General features: G+C 44.2%; 1 protein-coding gene across 5 annotated transcripts in view; it reads right to left on the bottom strand.

Annotated features, from left to right (window-relative positions):
- Positions 1–20,980, bottom strand: part of LOC146514103 (uncharacterized) — a 43,806-nt gene extending 22,826 nt beyond the window's left edge. For 2 of the 5 annotated variants that reach the window (XM_085168333.1, XM_085168330.1), the window contains exons 1-2: positions 9,465–14,280; positions 5,705–5,779 (exon numbers count right to left, since the gene is read on the bottom strand). In XM_085168333.1, coding sequence (XP_085024459.1) covers positions 5,705–5,779; positions 9,465–12,421 — 3,032 coding nt within the window. In that variant the 5' untranslated portion in view covers positions 12,422–14,280. Of the gene's footprint in view, positions 1–408; positions 5,780–9,464; positions 14,281–19,962 lie in introns of those variants that run through there. The other 3 variants (XM_085168331.1, XR_014875330.1, XM_085168332.1) reach the window with 3 other exon arrangements.
- Positions 20,981–21,248: the final 268 nt, after the last annotated feature.

Genomic DNA, 21,248 nt, shown 5'->3' with positions numbered 1-21,248 from the left:
GGTGTGCCGCAGCAGTCAGTGGAAGAATCCGCGAGTTTCTCTGTGAATTTCCCATTACGTGGTAGCGCACTCGGAGCTTGTTTAGGGTTTTTTTTCAGTGTAAAAGGAAGTTTTCTTCCCACACACAACAGCCACTAATGTTTTTGTCACTTTTTATGGAATCAAACTCAAAGTAAGGTCAGTACTGCCACGCTTTAAACGCTGCACGCTCATACTCTCTCCGGCACTTGATATATGATCCATTGTTTATCTGCACACAGCTGTTGTCACAAACGTCGCACTCGCTTACGTCACTGTCATGAGAGACATTCTCGCAAAAAATCACGGTTTTAGTAACGCAGTAACGCAGCGTTCCTACGGGAAAGTAACGGTAATCTAATTACCATTTTTGCAATAGTAATCCCTTACTTTACTCGTTACTTGAAAAAAGCAATCAGATTACAGTAACGCGTAACCCATCTCTGGTGGAGAATATTTGAATTGGACTGCTATGCCCTTCTGGGCCAGATGAGAAGGTAATTCAAAGGTGGTGGAAAGAAACGTGAGACCGAGCTGTGAAGTGGCACTCTGGATAGGGAAGGAGACAGAAGCATATTACAGCGGCCAAGAGTAGTATGAATGAGGGCTCTATGCAACACAGCCCACAACTCTTAACACTCACTTGAGTTCCTGAAAGGGAGTTTTTCCTTCCCACTGTCGCCAAAGTGCTTGCTCATAGGGGGTCATATGATTGTTGGGCTTTTCTCTGTATCTATGAAGCGCCTTGAGGCGACATTTGTTGTGATTTGGCGCTATATAAATAAAATTGAATTGAATTGAATTGAACTGAAAAGACACTATGAATTTTCTTACTAGGTTCTTCACTTTAGTGTGCTTTTCTTTATTCCCTTGTTCAGCCTTTCACAGCTTGACAGAATCACAAAAAAGCCACATGCTGTTTAAAAAAAACAAAAAAACAATCAATTTGTTCTCTCAATCAATTAATTCTGTCTGAAACTCAGCTTGCATTGTGCTGCATGTTTAATCATGCAAGGCATGCAGAGCTGCTCCATCACAGAAATCCACTGGACAAGCGTCTCTGGCAATCATCCTCCACCCATATCGAGCCAACAAAGAGATGACTCCAAGTCTCCCCCGGCACTATTATTACTTTTTAAAATCTTTTAAAGCCGTTGTGATGAATTCTTGATGTGGATTAATATTTCACTGCACACAAGAGTTAGACATTTGTGCAGGGGAAAAAGAAGAAGAAGTAAGAGAAGAAGGGATGGGACACTTGCCAACATTTTTTTAAAAAAAGGAGAAATTGAGATGCATCGAGAGTCATCCGCAATTCATCTCCCACGCCCAGTCTCCAGACTCTCTTATTCTCAGCCGACTCTCTCTGGGGTCTATCACAATCGAGGGACAGCGTGCGAATATCTGTCGTGCAATGTTGTGCCAGTGGAGCTGTGCGTCAGGAAGCGCTGATTCACGGTCGGTGTGTGGTGGGATTGGGGAGCGAAGAACTCTTACTGTAGGCGCTGTCACAAAATGTTCATCTCAAATCATCCCGATGGATCAGTCTACAGCCCGATTCTTACGAGACACGCAAAAGAAATCCTCTGTCACCACCGTGCCTGGGCATGCATGTGCATATCACTGATGTGAACAGGCACTCATTGACAATTGTTTAAAGAGTCTGACTAGGCTGTAAATGAGAGCAATGGAGAGAAAACAATATGAGTGTGGAACAAGGCCACACACAAGATTGGCAACAAACACGAGTGATATCTCCGTGGATAAAAGTCAGTGAAAAGGAAAACAAGAAAGGCAGAAATGCTTCCTCAGCACTCCTTTTTTCCTCAATTATCTGCTGTTCACTGAAGGCGACGAAGGTTTTGTTTTAAAGAAAGGGGAAAAAAAGAGCAAACTTTAGTAGACTCATAGTTCAGATGAAAACATATCGTCCACGGAGTCATTAATCCGTCTCAGAGTTGCGGCCCATCAAGCTCCTCCAGCGAAACGCGTGATCGAGCAATAGACAGAGCAGTTGCAGAGATAAAGCAGCAGAGTACAGATCTGATTAGGCTGCTGTCTCCGTACACTCCACGGGGATTAAGCACAACAGCTCCTTGTTAGACCTCCCTACTTCATTTCATACAGCACATTCGCCATTAGCAAAAAGAATAACAGGGAGAGAAGGGGTGGGGATCACAAACGCATTCACTAATTAACACTCCTGCATGGCCACACAATCGAATTCACATTTTAATATGCAGTTAATGTGCCACTGGTGCTGGATAAATAGCGTCAGATACATCATGCATTATTCGTCCTGTAAAATGAGACCTTTAAAAAAAAGGCAGAACAAATGAAGTGCTTGTTTATGAACCGTGTTTGGGTACAAAATGCTCAGAATGTTACTCTCTGTAGCCACTAGAATCTACATTTGCATGCTTAAAGTGTCATTAGCATTTTTATATAAGCTCTGCCGATGTCCTGAGAAACTCGAGAACAAAGCCCTGTGCGCAGACACACAAAGGCATGCTTAAATACACATGTATCATAACAACTTTGTGCTTAACATATTCATGATGTTGTTAGGTGTTTATGTTTTTTTAAAGAGATGCTTATCATATCCAGCTTGGTGCCTGCATTAAAGTGAGGGTTAGATTTTGCCCTTTTTTTCCTCCAAATTTTACAATCCCACTCTTACACATATCATTACGTAACATAACTTTTTCCTAGACAATAAGTTGGATGTTTTTTTCTTTTCTTTGTTATTTCTGATTGATTACGCCTCAAACTGCCCTTTGGTAACCAGTAATTAAATTTAAAAATGTCATTGTCCTGGTCACAAAAGCAAAGTCTGAAAAGAATAATATGGATTTTCTCGACCTTTGAGGCAATCAGGAGAAAAAACACTTACTACACAGGATCAAAAGCGTAGTGTAATTGCTGTGTTTGAAAACTGCCGACTCTCTACTAGAATGTATCGTCGCATTAACTCTTTCCACCAGCAAGCTGTAAGCCAAACACTGATGATTATTGTTAATTGGATATCAGGATCGCTCAGGACAAATAAAGAACTGTATCTTTCAACTCAATTTTGGTATAAGATTTAACTCAAAACCTCTAAAACTGCAATGGAAGAAAAATCAGATTAAATGTAGATGAAATCTATGTGCATTAACACAAAAAAATACTATGGTTTCAGCTTGTGTCCATACCAGAAACAGCTGTGTGACACAGCCAAAAAAAAAGCAAAACAAAAAAAACAGCAGTTTGAGTGCAGTGAATCAAAAATGCAGAAAATTCCTCTTTTCTGCCGCTGCCCTGCCAGTGCTGGCACCAGCTCTGCCTGAACATTACACTGCATTATGCAGTGGAGGCTGGGGGTCATTACTGGAGGAAGAAAATCATCAGGAGAAAAATCTGCATTTGTGTAGTTTCTTGCCTTAGACCCTCACAGAGCTACTGAGGTCAGTAGTTTGAACTTTGGACCCAAACGACCAAACCATCCATCCATCCATCGCAAACAACCTCTGCTGGCTCCTTTTCGATGTGGCAAGCATGCAGCCACTTTTATCAAAGGCTAAGCACCAGCACCACATGCCTGAGGAACATGTACGAGCTGCCGGCCAACAAACCAAAACAATGGCTTGATTGTAGCGGTATTGACCTGCGAGCTTATCGCGACCCTTTTTATACAAGTGCTTATCTGATCCGTGAAAATAAATACTCTTTATTTTGCTTTGAAATGAATGTCGGTCACATCACTCAGCTAGAATTTGTTGTGGCTGACTTGTCAATGACAAATAGTCTTGCACAAAAATTCTGAAATGGAATTCATTTTTCTGAATAAACTCCCATCTCAGCTTTTCAACTAGATTGACAGAGTGCGGCGTGCTGAGCTGGGCTTTTCTTCGAAGACTAAGATTCCAAGAAGCTTCTTAATTGATGAAATCTGCCTTGTCAGATTTCAGGGCTTTTCCATCACTCACTTTTTCAGGCTACGCTTTATCTTCACCTTCTTTTGTATTGCTGCCAACTTCTCTTTTTCTAAACTCGGCTCTACTAGAGTCGCAGAGAAAAGAGAATCCCCCCCCCCCCCCCCCCCTTCAAAGCAGGAAAATCCTCTTGTCACACATGGAAAGAAACATGTCGACTCGGCGGCAGATTGACTGATAAGTCCTCATCTGACCATAAAACCGAGGCTTGCGATGTCATCGGCAGGTTGCAGTATTAAGTCAAGTTAAGTCAAATATTTCAGAACTGCTACCCGAGAGAAAAAAAACTGCGAAGAACATCCCAGAGTGATAACTTTTGAATCTCTCTTCTTTTTTTTTACTTTAACATTAGGAAGTGTTGCTGCTTCAGACATTCCTGAGGAGTAATGTGGCAATATTTCAAGATGAACCCCTATTTAGGTTCCAACTCAATCACTTTTCTTATAGGCCTCTTCTCCCTCTTTTCTTCTTTCATTTTTAAATCTCAGATCTTGTCTCTTAGATCTCTCTGTTTTTTAATTTCTTTTTTGCTTTCTTGTCCTCAACTGTCGCCCCCACTGTCTTCTCCATGTGTTTTGATGGAGGGGCTCTCCACACACAAATAAATTACTGAACACAATCAGATTAGGATAATAGTTTGATTGAATCATTTATGTGGTTTACAGTAACTAAGCTTCAGTTATAATGCCATTTGCTTGATAATGGAGTTAAGGTTGAGGATACGTCGCAGCTACAGGAAACACCTTACTAATAAAATAATAAGCAAAATAATAAATAACAAACGAGCGAGTGGGCACGGAATCAAATCACTGGAAGTAATCAGTCTGAGGTGAATGCATGTCACTTTTCGCCGCTCCAGACCACAATTAAAAAGACTGATGATGAATTTTGTCTCCTTAATTGAGTTATCCGTTCGCAGATTTATGAAATAATTTCTTAGCCCCCTTCCGAGGTGTTTAAATGAAAGTTTTAATAATCAGAGTACTGCTTTAATCCTGCCATAATCAAATTACATCCACGCATGCAAGCACTCTTGTCACCCCTCCTATTCTATCATGGGTTTCATTTCTCCTCTTGTCTCCTCTCTGAAGGACGCCCTCCCCTCCCCCACAGTTTTTGACATGTACAAGCAGGAGACACGGATTTCAATTGTGTCACAATCCCCACTTTTCTGTTCTTTTTTCACTCAAAGTGTGAAATCCTGTTTGTTAATTGACTGATTTTAATTCAAATCTCAGAGCAGAATGATTCTGGAGTCACTCTATGTGTGTGTGAGTGCCTGTGTGTGTCTAAAAGAGAGATGACAAGAGTTGAAAAATGAGAGGAGCAAAGAGGGAAGAGGGAGGAAAAAAAGTGGGTTGAACACAGGTGCATGACTTAAGTCTGTGTTTCTTGTTTAGCCTATTAATTTAGAGGAGGAGCAGGAGAATGATTGCGATTAATGCAGCTCTTATAAATGCGTTCAGTGATCAAAACTGGCAGCGGTGTTTATGCAACGAGTGGCCATACTCAGAGTGCTTCATATCCGTCCGTGCTGTCACACAGAGCAGAATGGCAATCCTACCAAGCCATAAAACTGAACTTCTGATGTGAGTCAAAGTGACAGCGTGATGCACATAACTGTGCACCGACACAAGCTCTGTGCTCTCGGTGCTCACGTGTGATGCAAGCAATAAACAGTCAGATTTCCAAATGCGTATACATCCACGTACCTGTAGATGATGCATGCGCAGTCCCTGCAGGTCCCACAGTTCTCGATGTCCTGTCCGGTTCTGTAGGAATGTCTTCTGTTGAGAAGCACAGAGATGACATATCAGGGGAACAAAATAAAAGAGGAATGCTTTTGTGTTTGTGTGTTTGTGTGAGCCCACAAAGACATATTGAGGTTATCATTTTTCCCTCGCTGAATCAAATTTTTGGCACACGAAGTCCTGAATATAAACCGATCTCCTCCCTGAAATCACCCCTGATCATTTTTTAATGAACGATACCCCTTCCAACGAGCTCGGTCGGTTACGTAAACCATGAGTCACTATATCACTCCAGGCATAAAATAATGCTTATGAGGTAGAAGTCAAGTCTGCGTGCACAAGGCCGGGGACTGAATTTAAATACTGGAACATGCAAGATGTGTCACTTTATGAGACAGTAGGGTGTTCAGTCACATGTTCAGATGTCTTCAAAGGGCTGGCATTAGTGTTAACACTGTGATTTGGATTACGCTGCTCAGACATCAGTCAAGTCTTTCCATGGATTCACAGACACGCATCCCTTCCTGTGTATCCATGATTCTTCTTTCGCGTCGTCCCCCCCCCCCCCCCCCCAAACATGTACTATTTTGGAATGATAAGGCTGAAGAAATTACTAAGCTGCTTACAATGTAGGAAGCAGATTAATTAAAGACTTGATGAGGAGGGCTTTACACTAAAGAGGCATGGAGCATCTGAAACCACTTGATGACAGTCTCTCCCGCCTGCTGCATACATGCATGAGGAACAAGGCTTCGCGAAATAGGTGCGCCCAAACTCCCATAAGCCTCCCCGTGGTCTGACATGAGATCAGTTCCTCAGCATATTGAGAGCTGACACTTGCCTGACTGACATGAGACGTCGTCAAAATAACTACAGATGCTCCCCTGCTTTCTGCTGTGCTCAATCTGGTGTTGCGTTTTCCTCTTTCTGTCGCTCAACCTGCCGTTTTAGCTTTTGCCTTTTTCATTCTGACCAAATTTATATTGTGTTCTGTCCACAGAGATTTGTATTGACACTGTGTGCAGTAGGGGGATTGGCTATAAATAGAGGAGCTTCATCACAGCAAGGCTTAGGCACAACAACCATCTATCTGTAATATTCAGAGCACACGATGCTGGAAAGTTATTACTGCTGGGCTGTGGATATTCCCTTTTTGGTGAAGAATAATCTGTCTACAACAACCCACTTGTCTGCTCCGTTCCATGAGAGAAGAGACAGTCTATTAGTGCAAAGCGCTGTTATGTCTGGCTTTGATATCTATCCATCTATCCATCTTTCTAAATTTAATAAAGGCTGAGCGATTGACTGTTAAAAATTAACAGATGGCTTCTCACACTGTGCTTGGAACTGTGCTGCAAGGCTCTGGTAGCCTTGGGTTTACAGTTCCATTAGCCCAAGGATTGCAGTCACATTTACAGCTTCAGTTGTGGGATAGCTCCTCTTTTAGCCCAGGGCTTTCACACTACTTTTAAAACCAAACAAGCCCTTTGGAGGCTCTTGATTTAACCCCAGGCAGCAGCACCTTTCACACTACTGGTAACACTACCTTTGGAAACCACCTTGGGCACGTGGTGCCAAAGAACAATGGTGTGATCCGGGGCCATCTTCACTAGTGTGTGAAATTTCTAAAATTAAATTCCAGACTTTGATTGTGATTTTTTTAAAAAGGCCAACAGCCTTTTTTAATAGCAAGCTCAGGAAATGAGCTCTACTTGCGGAACAGTCCAGCAAACCATTAAAATGTGCTGACCCTGCTGTCATGTAAGAGCTGCGCATGTATGTGTATTGCATATTTTTAGAGTTTGGGCTCAACAAGCTTCGGTTGTTCCCAGTTGCTTTGGCTCAATAACAGTCAAAACTGTCACAAACAATATCTGAAAACCTTCAGCTTTAAATGTATGCACATCAAAGAGAGTATTTCTCTTTGTTATCGTCTGTTATTTAGCATTTGCTAATATCTTTTAGGACATTTAAGCAAATAACTAACAACCATGGCATGTCTTTGTAATTAAAAGCAGACTTTTTTGTGTTTGGTGGTGGTCAGAGGGCCCGGTGGCGCCAGTGTCCGGCAGCCTCGCCTCTGTCAGTGCGCCCCAGGGTGGCTGTAGCTACAATGTAGCTTGCCATCACCAGTGTGTGAATGTGTGTGTGAATGGGTGGATGACTGGATGTGTAAAGCGCTTTGGGGTCCTTAGGGACTAGTAAAGCACTATAAAAATACAGGCCATTTACCATTTTTTAAAAATAGTTTTGCACTTTATTATGTATGTCATTAAATGCAGAATAGTCCACCAGAAAACCAAAATCTGGTGATCCAGGTGTATGTACATATTTTATAGATCTTGAGAGCAACAGAGTTACAGCAGTTTGTTAACACTGAAGAGCCAACTCATTTTATAGGGCAAGCAGCCTGCCATGAATATAAGAAGATCCAGGAGAGTGCAGAGGACGGATGCGGCATTCAATGGTTCTTTCTCTATTACACTGAAAGCGAACACATTAGGTGTGAGGTGGCTGAGAATCTGTGGCCAACAGAGTAACAGGATGTCCAGTGAATCCAGCACTGTTTATTGATGTAGAATACTAGAAAACCGTGTCTTGTTTCCACGCTATGTGCTTAAAGCGATGATAATCTATGTGGTGGTGGTGGTGGTGTGTGTGTGTGTGTGTGTCGGGGGGGGGGGGGGGGGGGGTGTCTTTGCAATTATGTTTAAATTTTACAGTCTGTTTACTGCAATTTACTATGTTGTATGATAATTGCAGGAAATTTTTATTCATCACATTACATGCTAATGTATGTGTACGTTTGCTCTACAAAGTATGCAATAAACACTGCTTGATAAATCATCTGAATTCACTTTGATACACAACAGCACTCAGTTATCATCAGGAAAATAAGCCGAGTGAAACACTGTCAATAGAAACATGTAGAACAAAACTTTTTAGGGAAATTAGAAGATGAGGAAATCACTTGTAGAGTTATTTCGACCAAATACTGAAACATTCTGATGACTCTGGTTTACACAGTGTCAAATGAGCTTGTCGTTTTTTGGCAGGAGTAACTTATTCATTGAGACAAAAGCCTATTCTGAAAGGTTCGGGTCAAGTTACAGTCTTTTGCAGGCTAACTATGGTGTTTTTTCTATGTTTGAGAGAAACTGTAAAATGTCAATTATCAGTTGTTATTGTGGCAAAAAAAAAAATACAGCCAGTAGATCATCAACAAATAGGCTTAGTAGTACATTATTGCTTTATAAATCAGATGAACCCAGGTGCATATGAGACTTGTGTTTTCTCTTTGTTTTCTATTACTGTTGATATGAAGTTTATTGTTGACTTGTTGTTTGGTTATGTTATAGTGATGCCCCAAAGTCACCAAAGTCTCAAGTGAAGCACTTAAAGATCATAGTTTTACTTTAAACAGACTTGTTCATAACAGTCACAATTTGGAAGTCTCCGTTTTCTGTCTTACCAGGGTGAAACGTACACTGGAGAGTTTATGTGTTGTTCATGTGGCTTACATAAACTAAGTCACTTTCTGTCAACCAGTGATCAGAAAGAATGATACTGCACCTCCTGGCTTACTAGTGGGTACAGCAGGGTGCGCGTGATCTGTGGGTGATTACAACTGATAACAGTCATTTAATTGTCTAATAACATTCAAAGCAGGTTCACTTTTTCATTATGTAAATTGTCTCACTGAAATTAAATATAGCCTCACCCATCTCTCTCAGCTTCCTTCTTCTCAAGGTCTTGAATGACATCCAGCAGGACCTTAATGGTGTTCTGGCTGGTCTCCAGGACCCCCTCCAGGCTGTGAAGTTGAGTCTGCAAGCTACGAATATCATGCAAGGGGCCATTGGGACTCAAGAGCTTTTCTGTCACCCTGGATGGGTCCAATTTACACCTGGCCCCAGACACCAACCCTCCCAGAATTTCCTGGACCTGTCTCAGAGTATCAGCCTGGGTGGCAGTCAGGGGCCCAGCTGTAGGCCGCCCCCCAGAAGCAGAGCAGCCCCTGGATCCAGAGCATCCCTGCTGATTTGGAGGGAGAGCGTGTTGGCTGTTGGGGGTGTTCGGCCTGACGTTGGCTCCTGAGCAGAGCATTTTGTGTAGCGCCCCAAGCTGAGCCTGGGCTGAGCTAAGACAGCTGGGCTTAAAACAGGCCTTGGCAGGAGAGGAGGAGGAGGAGGAGGACTGCTTCTCTCCCTTCATCACAGCAACTGGCGGAGTTTGAGCTCTGTGCTTCAGAGAGCTGGCTCTCTCACAGAGCTTTGGTGAGTCTTTTATATCCTCCTTTTTTTCCTTCTCTCTATCTTTATCTTTGTTGCTGACCTTGCTGTCTGCCCTGAGCATGGGTGTTCGGACTGCAGGACCTGGCGGATCATTTCCCTTTTTTCGTGGTGTGTATGGTGGAGGCGGTGGAGGAGGAGGTGGAAGTCGAATGCCCCTCTTATCCTGAGCATTGTACGGTGTCTGAGAAGGGGGGGTGTATGGTGGTGCAGCACGAAATGTGGAAGAGTACAGAGGAATGGCTTTAGTTGGTGTTGCACATTGTTGAACATTTGCAAGAGTGGACGCATAGGTTTTCACAAGCGGAGGCGGAGAAGTGCAAGATTTCAGTTTTGGGACGGGGGAGGAATAAGGGGTTATGCCTGTGCAAGCAGAAGAGGTATTTTGCGAAGTTTGACATGGGATGTTGCAATGAGAGACAGTTTGAATAACTGTGGCATAAGAAGGTGCAGTTGGATTCAAGTGAGGTGCATGGGGACCAACTGCATGTGTAGTTGTGTAATATGATATGGATGTGCAAGATATGGCAGTTTGAGTAACAAATGTACAGGGAGTTACATTTGATGAAGGTGTAGCATTTGATGCTGCTGATGGTGGTTGATGTATTATATTTGGGGCAGGGGTTGGCTGTTTGGTGGGATCAGCAGGAGTTATAATGGGTGTTATAGTTGGGGTAGGGGTGGAGTGGTTTAACTGAGGGGATGACACCACGTTTGACATAAGGGGGGTGCAGTTTTGGGTGGGGCATGGCGATGCAGCTGAAGAAGCACTGGAGCAGACCGCGGCTGTGCTGGGTGTTGTTGGTGGGGACACAACAGTGTAATAGGGGACCGGGAGTTGGGTAACAGTAGGTACAGAAGTGGCGCAAGGAATGGAAAGTGCTTTGGGAGGAGGTGGGATTGTGGAAGCTAACTTGGCTGGAGAAGTACAAGGTAGCTTTGTGCAGTGCTCAGGAGTTTGTATTGGTGCACTTGTAGGTGGGGGAGATGTACAATAAGGCACAGTAGTTGTTTGGATAGTAGGAGGGTCTGGAGTCACTGTTGGGAATATAGGCTTGCACAGAATTTGCACTGAGCTGGGTGATGGTATTAAAGGTGGGGAAGCAAACGGGCTTTTAGTTTGTGTCTGTGTAGTGGAAAGTTTACGATCAGAAGAGTGACTGGGAGAGCTTGTTTGTATTTGAGCCGTACACTGTTCAGCATTCAGAGGTAGGGCTGGATTGGTACTGGTGGTCTGAATTTGGGTTGTGCGTTGTTCCTCACTTGAAGGTGGAGAATGGTGATTTTCAGTTTGACTCTGGGAGGTGCTGTACCTTGAACTTAAAGGAGGGGATGGGCTCTCAGTCTGAACTTGAGTGGTACAGAGTTTGGTATTTGAAGGGGGTGGGGACGGACTGGGACTTTCAGTCTGTGTGGGAGTGGTGCAGTAGTGCACTTCCTTTCCAGGATCACTCGTTGTCCTATTTAGACGCTTTCTCCTCCTGATCGCTGAGGGAGTACTGCTTCCCTGACGTTTGGGGCCATCTCGGCAGGATACAGAGGAACAGTGGTATGGCTCAGCATTTTGAAGGACTAAAGGGGGGCAGCTGTGCCTTGAGGTTTTTACAGCAGACTTAATTTCTGTCCTTGATACTTTAGACCTTCGTTCCACCACAGTTCGCTCCCCTGGGCCAGGAGGGCCGTTCTGATCTTTGGACGCAGGTAACAACACATGGTTGTGAGTAAGGAACTCGTCTTGAGAGTCATGTTCGTCGTCCCCATCCACCCCAACTGAGTCCCCAAGGCTGTGGCTACGAGTGTGGGAGGAAGGGAGAGATTGGGGCTTTTTCAGGCATGGGGAGGTCTGAATGGCTGTGCTGGTGCTTGTACTGGGCCTGCGTGTCATTGGCAAGGTTAGAGAGTTAGCCTGCGGTGGTGCCCAGGTTCGACGTGTAGGACCAGGTGTCAATGGATGAGGAGGCGCTCGAGCTAAAAAGGCAGCCACCACCTCTATAGTGCTCGCCATGTCACCACGCACAGCCCCAACCACAGAGGTTTGGCCAGGTAGATCCTTGGTCTGTGGCCTGTCCCTGTCAGTCCATGGCAGGGGGGACCTGCTGCTGTGTTTGCGAAGAGGATGTGGACTGTCACAGTCTTTGACAGGCTTCTGATGGCTATTGTTTTCCCCTGTTCCACTATTGCCACTGCTGCTGCTACCATCCTCCAGGTCTTTGAAGCGGACCTGGTGGGTGCGGTTGCGGCGCCGCTTGAGGCGACTTTCGATATCGGGGGAGTCTCGATTGAGAAGCACAGAGCGCACGGTCATTGTCCCAGGTAACTTATCTGCCAAGCTGCTCTTGCCATTGGTCTGGCCTGTGAGCAAGTGGTCAGGCTCTTTGCTCACCATTTCTCCAGTCTCTCTCGCTCCCACAACATCCACACACTGTGAAGGCAGGTTGCTGTTGTGGAGAATCTCTTGTGTTAGTGTGTCAACAAGGAAAGCGATCGCTCCATCACTATATATTCAGTGTAACAGTGAGAGATCTATACGATTGACTGACTACGTTTCACTTTCATCCCAGAAAATACTGTAGATGTAGCAGTCTCTATACAGTATTGCATTTAGCTGCTCAGCTCATCTGTACACCAAGGACTTCCTTTGCAAATAAGATTGTCCTCAAGAAAAGATGGATTACCATTTTCCCAATTCAAGGTATAGTATAGATATCGGTGAGAAAACTTGTCTTAAACTTCCCTTTAAAATCTTATATAAAAATAAATATATGCAGCATCAAATATTCTTTAAAATGTCCATGCTGTTTCATGTCTTCTGAAGTTGTACATGTATTTTTTGCCTCTTATTCACATTTCTCTGTAACGTTCCAGCAAGAAGAACTCTTGCAGAGGCCAGGGAGGTTACCTGCAGATAAGTGGAGAGGAAGGGAATGCAGCCTATCCTTTGTCTGTCCATCACATTGGCTGGTCTACTTGGCAGCCTGTCCTTCTCCACCTGCTTTGTCCCCTGGGCCCTCAGGAGATTGGATGGCCAAAGTACGGGATTGGCTTGACTGCGTTCCCATAATGATCTGGTCTTTTTTACTTGTTTTTTTGGTCTCTTCTGCTTCCTTTTTTAAAATTTTTTTTTATCACTTTCTTTTTCTCTCTCTGCTTCTTTCTTTTCTCAGCTCTTCTCTCCGTGACTCATTCTCTCATGGTCGAAGGCAGCATGAGTTCCTAAAGAGAGGAGAAAGATAAAGAGAGAGACGAATAAGAGACTGTAATTGTTTCCATATTATTGTGCTTCAGTTTCCATCGAAACACAATGTGCTCGTTCCTCCGGATAATGAAGAAGATGTAAGATAGGCAGCTATTTTGAAATGCATGAGAGCGGGGGTCAACACAGAATGGGAAAAGGAGACATGAATTCAGAAAAAGTGTTGAAAGGATGGAGGTTGGAAAAGAGAGAGAAAAAAAGGCTTGGTGTATCATCAGCAGTGAAGAAATGTAAACTGAAAACAAGTGAAAAGAGATTGTAATTAAGGCCTATTCACACTGGCCAAGGGGGGTGTATAATGTTTCATTCCTTTTTTACGCTCTTTCCTCTCAGTATTGTTAAAAGTAGCCGTGTTTTAGTGACAGCAATAATTTTTGCATTGAGTATCACTTCTGCTCATGGGCACACAGTACGACTGTTGTCGTATTCCTTAGATTTCTCTTTTTCCTCCATGTTTTACAGTCTGTTGCCCTGTTATCAGTTCTTGATGATCTGCCATGGTGACATCCTCTCTGATTCATCTGGTCATTTTGTGACAGTCTGTCCACCATGCTGCAGTTAGTAGTATGTTCTCGTCACCCCGATTCCGTGCTCTGTTTTTGACGATCTATGGCCTTGATACATGCAGTATATATCACTTCATTTCCTGTCTGCGAAACAGGCAGCCGGGCGTGATGCTGTCATTTGCCTTACACGATCTATGGATCTGTTCCTCGTTATCTCCCCGTGATAGCCTCTGACACTGACAGGCTCGGGCTAATTCTGTTGTGCGAGTGTGACTGGCTGTTACTCTGTTCCCCTCACCCCACCCACCCTCCCATCTTCTGTGGGAGGGGTAATTAGTGACTCCTTCACAGCTCCCAGGTTATTTAGGGAGAGAGATACCCGAGGGGCTGCCACTTTTATTTACATCCACTGTTTTCCTCGCTTTCCTCTCTTTTCTTTCCACTGAAGAGGAGGATCTTTGGCACAACTGCCCCCCCCCCTCCTCCCTCCCTCCCGTCAACCCCTTTAAAAACATGGTTATTTGGATTAATCATGATTAAAGTCACAGCAGATAGAGCCTTGAGGGGAAATATCAACCATGCACACTGTGATATATTAATGGATTTAGAAACAACCCGCGGGATTCCTTCTCATTTTACTTTCTTATCGCCGCCGTGTATACAGATGAGCCACTTAACTATGAATCACCCGGAAAAAACAAATGACTCTGAGTTGAGGTACGCATTTTTTCAGATGCGGGCGTGGGTGACGGTGCACTACGAAGGCTCAAAAACACAAGCTACGGTTCATCTATAGCATAGAAACTTCTGTTCATTTGACCTTGATGGTGATTTCTCCTTTCCTCACTTCTCCCTGGATAAATTAGTGGTTCCACCCTTCCTGTGTTTTTCATTAATATCCAATTTCACTCCGGTCGTTGGTCTACCCATTTCTTGTACGAAGCAGCCTTTCAACCTTCACCCTGACAGATTTTCCTCTACGTATCATAGGGCCATTACCCTTACTCATTCTGGACGTGTCACCCTGAGCACACCTTTCTTTCATCTTTCTCCCATCTGGCCGTTCTCCTTTTTTTCCCCACTCTCAGCTCTATCTTTATTTCCCAATCTACCGAATGCTTTGCAGCAATCTCTTCTGCTGCCTCTTTTTGTCTGCTTGTGCTTTCCACAGTTCATCCCCCTCACTCTGCAAACTACCCTCGGATCAAAATTTACGCTGACAGTTTAATGAATCCCCCTCTTAATGCTGCATGGGCTTACCGCTAGGGCTGAGGGCAGCCCTTTTGCACATGTGACATTTCCATGTTGAGCTTTATTGGCAGACAAGAGATAAATCACCAGGGAAGAGGTGGAAGGTGTGCAGTGGCATAGTCCTAGCAAGAGTCATAACTCTTAGCAGTTATTGTTCAGGATGTACCATAGTCTCTTTGCTATCTGCTTACGTCTCCAAGAAGGTTTTGCTCCTATTCTCTTTCCTGTGTGTGTGTGTGTGTGTGTGTGTGTGTGTGTGTGTGTGTGTGTGTGTGTGTGTGTGCATCATGAAAATGCTAAGGTCACATTTGATCATCCCGTGCTAAGCTGTTGTGACTCTTAGAAACGCATCTGAACATTCAAAATAGAAGAAGTCAAGACTGGTTCCACGGATATAATAACATTCTGATGATTTCAAGGATACCGAGAACTGTATCCATGCCAGTAGCACACTTTTGGGTCCAACTATGCAGAGGGGATGGGAGGTGTCATGGATTGGATTGTTATGTAAAGACATGTCAGATCAGATTGTCTAGGCACGCTTAAAATTTGTCAGAGAGTACTGCGATGAAGAGGAGGCAGAAAGAGGAAGAGGAAGGAGAGGAGGTAGACATGCTGGGATATATTTAGAGATGCTATGAGACACATAGCAAAGCAAGAGGAGTAGGAATCGGAATAAGTAGGAGGGAGGAAGAGGCAGGGGGAGACAGACAGGCGGGGGGGGGGGGGGGGGGGGGGCAAAAGCAGGAGGAAGCAACCCCTGGCAGCAGAGGAAATGTCATGGTTAGGGTTCAGTGAAGTGGTAAATCAGGAGCATCAGCGTGTCAGGGCATTTAAGGGAGAAGTGGAGAGGAACTAAGAAAAGCTATATGATCAGCTATCGGTCCTGTAAGCACACGGAGGTTAAGAGTTATACCTGTGCTTTGTCACAGAAATTTACACAACGGTCGGCTCAGAGAAGAGATGCAAAATGCATAAGCCGTTTTGGTGTTTGTGTTCTTGTCCAAAGAGATTTCCAATTCAAGAGCAGCTCCTTGGGAGTTGCCTGAAGATAACTACTTTGTTAGGTAAGCACTGAGTGTAGTACAGCTCAGCAATCTCGCAAACAAAGGGATGTTCAGTTTTATTTAATACAATAAAACCAGAAAGTGCGTTTAAAAATGCAAATAGAAGGCTTGTGCATGCATGCGCAAATCAACAGCATAGAATTATATATAGGTTTAACATATTATTATTATTAGAAGCAAGGGAGTATGTGAAGTAAAGCAAGTAAAAGTATTGTCCTCGGTGCTGGTACTTAAATTAGAAAACAGTACTACTGCTGTAGCTGCCTCTCACCGCTGAAAGTCTTGAGCCTGATCATGCTTAACAGCAAATTAAATTAAACAAACACAAATTAAATTATGATTCTTAATTCATTAGATACCCAACGCAACACGGCGAACACAGCCATTGTCATTCCTGTCAGACACTTGTGTAATAGCGTCTAAATGTAAATGCTGGTTTGTTTGATTATGACTATGTAGGCTACTGGCATTCCAATTTGACCAGCTTCAATCTTGGCAAGCTGTTTTTCATCAAGCTCTAGCTGCAAAGTAAGTTTTATATAATCAAGCTGTATAAAATAAAGCTATTGCCCAAGTGGTAACCACCGTGGCTGAGAATGAAAGAAGTTTAGCCTCTGGATGTTAACCCACACGCATTAGAAAGCTGCATGTGTCTCTTGTTCTACGAATCTCTAACGAAACTCTATCATAAAATTACATTATTTCTAATGACCTGCAGGGGGAGACTCCTCCGGCTGCAATCTGATTTATGAACTCAGCAGGCACTTTCCTAAATAGTTTACAGTTTAAATGACTAGTGTAAAAGCTTTCTTAATATAGTAAGGTGCGCATTTGATAAACTACAGTGAAATTTAAATATTAATGAGAAAGCAGACCCTGCGATATCATCTATTTATATGATCACTACCATATAAGCTAATGGTGCTTTTGGCTTGCTGGTCTGATTGAGCTCTTATTCACGACATCTAACCCCAAAACCTGGACGACCATGGTTAAAATGTCAAATTTAAAGTTTCAGAATGTTAGTACGAAAACCTGGTAGCTAGCATTTCAGTCCAACAAACTTCTTTTTCCTCCAGTTTATTCTAATTGCGAGCATTCGTTACTGTACTGAAGAAGGCTTAAACTAAGCAACTCCACCAAGAAGATTTTGTGTGGTTTGTTTTTCAGAATGATCAGTCTAAAAAAAGTCATGGACAGATTTGCACAAACAATTATTTATCAAAAAGTTCCCACTATACCGTCACAAAAAATATTAGACTGATGGAAGAGAAAATGGGTAATGCTGTCTTGATCTTCAAGACAATACTTAAAAACTAGCCTAGATGGGGTCAGCCTAGATGGAGCTAGGCTTCTGGATGCAGAGACTGGAAATTTTCCACTTCATCAGGAGTATGCAGTCTTTGATTGTTCTTGTTGCAAAGTGTTTAATGAAAGTCACAAATCAGATGAAACGTACTGTAGTTATTTTCATATAGGTTTCTATACAATCTCACTGCTTGTTTGTAACCAGAGGAGTCTCCCCCTGCTGGTCATTATAACAAATTAAAGCCACTCATTGCATTGCCTTTGCTTTTCAGACCTGAAGGCCAAGCCGTGCTTACTACATGCTTCTGCTGTTCCCAAGCGACAAGAAAACAATCATTATTCACCTCACACTGTTTGGCATAACCATGAGATTCTGGCCTGGTAATACCGTTAGCCCCCCCCCCCCCCCCCCCCCCCATCACCACCACCACCACACACACACACACATAGACACAGATGTCTTAATTTGGAAAAGCAGGTTTGTTTTGAAGCAGTAACTCTTTGAATTTGTGTCAGACATGAAAAAATTTTGAGTTTCAGTGCAGAACACTCTTAAAATTGTATTTAATAACAGATCTGTACCACAGTGATTTAAAGTGCTTTATTGCGATGCTCTGCACAGCTCAGGTGGCAAATACTTTCGCTTCCCCTGCCGCCTTCATGACTTTAAAAAGTCATTCAAACATGCATGATATGTTATCTCGCAAAGTTTCTCACCAGCTTCTTACTAAAGAGGACACTCTACTTGTTCCAGCTTTCTTCAAGGATGGCTGGATTACCTCTATCTTTCCGAGCGCGAGTGCCAGAAATGATTTGTTCCATCTGTCCTCTTTCAACCAAAATCCTCTGCCTAATATGAAATCCATATATGTAGGCCAGTGGATGGTGATAAGCATACTTAGCCAACTGTGAGCAAATTTGAGAATGTTTGGGTGTCTGCAAAAGAAAGCCAGAGTAAACATTGTTCTTCCTTGTGCTCATTCTGCAAGCCCAATTGTCTTGCTTCGCTGGCTGCCTCAGTTTGATTCTTCTACTGTTCACGTCACTTCGCCACTCTGTGCCACAGATTTCTAAGGTTCCCAAGGTCTCTGTGTGAATTCAGCAACACCTCATAACTCGTGGTCAGACGGACATGTCCAGTGCACAGCAGCATGTTACACATATGCAGCACAGTCCACTCCCCTGGGGGGGTAACTCTCTGCCAGGCTGCAACGTTGCTGTCCAAACTAATGTCCCAAGAGTACATCATAGTGTGTTACCTATGAAGCCAGCATGCTGTCAGTCCAGTGGAAACACCTGGCCCGCGGATAGGCATATTCTCCAAGTGCATAAATGAAATTAAGAATAAAAGAAAAGGACACGTTAACTTCTCCTGGGCAAAGACAGAAAATGAAGTGACGCAGATAGATGACAGATTCTTTTTTTTTAAAAGCAATGTGCTAAAAGAAAAAAAAGTGCTAGACGGAAGAGCCGAGAGACAGCAATATCTGACCTCTTTAAAGATGAGAGATGAGATGAAAGGGAGCGATACAGTGGTGCAGCGCAGAAGGAGGGAGAGAACAAGGGGGAAAGACTTGCGCGACAACAGTCGGGATTAACAGCACAGCGTTTCTTCACACAGGAAAAAGCGGGCGCACGAATCTGCACCTGCGCGTGGCGCGTGCACGTGGAGGTGTGTGTGCGCGCACCCGCGCGAAAGAGTACGTGTACGGCTGGGATTGTTTCATGCGCGCCAGTGACAAGATTGCTTCAGTGACGGATGCAAACACATGTGCAAACTATGAGAAACAATTACTCTCACATGTGTGAGAAGATTACTGAAGCATGTTAATATGATTGAAATTGAAATGCTCATCTTGCCAGAGCAGCACACACACACGCGCGCGCATAAATAAACACACACACAGATCCATACAAATGGAATTCCCTCATTCAGAGCCTCCTCCTTAAACTTTCTGTGTATAGCTCCAAACACTCACACATGCACACACAAACACACACACACAATCCTGCTCATGACAAATGTGCAATGAAAGCACGCCGCTGGAATCTGCAACGCCACACCGCCGACAAACCAATCTGAGCTTCTCACTCTGTAAAGCTTCTCATAAAGCTGCCCAGTATCAGTAAACGACTCCCACACCTGCAGTAAAGCAAAAATCCAGAAATCACTAGATTTCTCACACACACTCACACACACAAACACAAATCAGCATGGGCACACCCCCACTGCTGGAATATGTGCACACACACACACACACCTGCCGAGTATGTAAACAAAATGTATGCAGGCACGTGTGTGCACGCATGCGAGGACCATTCAGCGGGCTGTTGGGAGCCAGAACAAAACAATAAGTCAAATATGTCCTCGCTGCCAACGTCCACTGCACACAATCAACACAGACACTTGTACGCTGCTTTTTAAATCTCGCCTCTTCTCTGATTTGCCTAACTCTCCATCTCTATGGTGATGCTGCGAGAAGGCTGCTGATGAGATTGCTGTACTATCTTCCATCAGGACACAGAACTGAGTCACACATACCTCATCTCGCTGTCTCTCTCTTCCTGTTTTCCTTCTGTGTTGTCTTCCCACAAGTGCTCGCTCCCTCTTCCCAAGCTATTCCTTCACGTCGCTTCCTCCCATTCTTCCATCCCTCTGGCATTCATGTTTGCTTTTTTTTTTTTTTGATTCCCACCTCTCTGTCACTGCTGCTCAGTGAGCTTCGCACCGTTCCCCTTCCTCTGTGCAGAGTCCATCTGCTCCTCTCTTGTCTCCCTTTCCTCTCCAGCTCACCTCTTTCTCTCTCTCTCTCTCTCTCTCCTCCTCCTCCTCTCTGGTTGTGTCTTCCTCTATTTCACCCTCCTCTTTTCTCGTAGATTCATGCCTTTCACGTGGGAACCCTTTTATCCATCCCTCACAGCTCTCAGCTCCGCTGTGCCTAGCTAGTTGTCTGAGCGTTTGTTCTGTGTGTGGAAGTGAAAGGACAGGAGGGGGAGTAAGAAGGCAAGAGTGAGCAAACAGGCAGTTATCGTCTCAGATGCTCCTCTCAGTTCTCCCCGTCCTGCTCCTTTTTTGCTCTCTCGCCTTTTCTCTCTGCATCTCTTCATCATGACCTCCTCTCCATGTCGCCATGCAAGCCCCCTGTCTCCTTGTAAGCAAAAGGAGGGAGGGGAGCGAAGAGAGGCTGGGGGAGAAGGAGTGTGGGATGGAGAGTAGGAGGTAGGGGGAGGTGGAGCTAGTGAGTCGGTCTAATTAAAAAGCAGAGTATGTACGGCTGCAGAGAGCGAAGAGGGAGACAGTGAGAGGAGGAGAGGGGAGGAGAGAGGGAAGGAAAGTGATCTAGGGGGCGGATCTAAGGGACATGGAGGAAAGAAGCAAAAGAAGCAGTCAGCGGGGGGTAGAAATGAAGAGCATGGGGTTGTTTAAGGGGGCGGTGGTACGTAGAGGCTAGTAGTGCGAGGTGGAGGAAAGGAACGATCTGACAGAACACCAAGGTCAGATGGAGAGGAACGCAGAAAGGTCAGGCATGGAGAGGGGGAGGAAGGAGGGGGAGAGAAGCAGGGAGAAGGCGATAGAAACAGACAGGTAGAATTATTCTACAGATATCTCCCATATGAGCGGGGGCAGCAGAGCAGGGGGAACCGTGACCAGCAGGATAATAGAGACACATGGACAATGGCCCTCAAAGGCAGAGGAAGCTCCGTAGTCAATGAAGGTTAAACTGCTCCCATGGTTTCAGGCCTCTGGATTAACATGCATAAGTGCCGTGCATGCAAATGAAAAAGGAAAAAACACCGACCTGTATTACATCAATCGCAGATTTTTTC

This window comes from Neolamprologus multifasciatus, chromosome 7 (assembly GCF_963576455.1).
Source record: "Neolamprologus multifasciatus chromosome 7, fNeoMul1.2, whole genome shotgun sequence".
NCBI classification, from domain to species: Eukaryota; Metazoa; Chordata; class Actinopteri; order Cichliformes; family Cichlidae; genus Neolamprologus; species Neolamprologus multifasciatus.
This window is presented reverse-complemented; position numbering and strand designations above follow the sequence as displayed.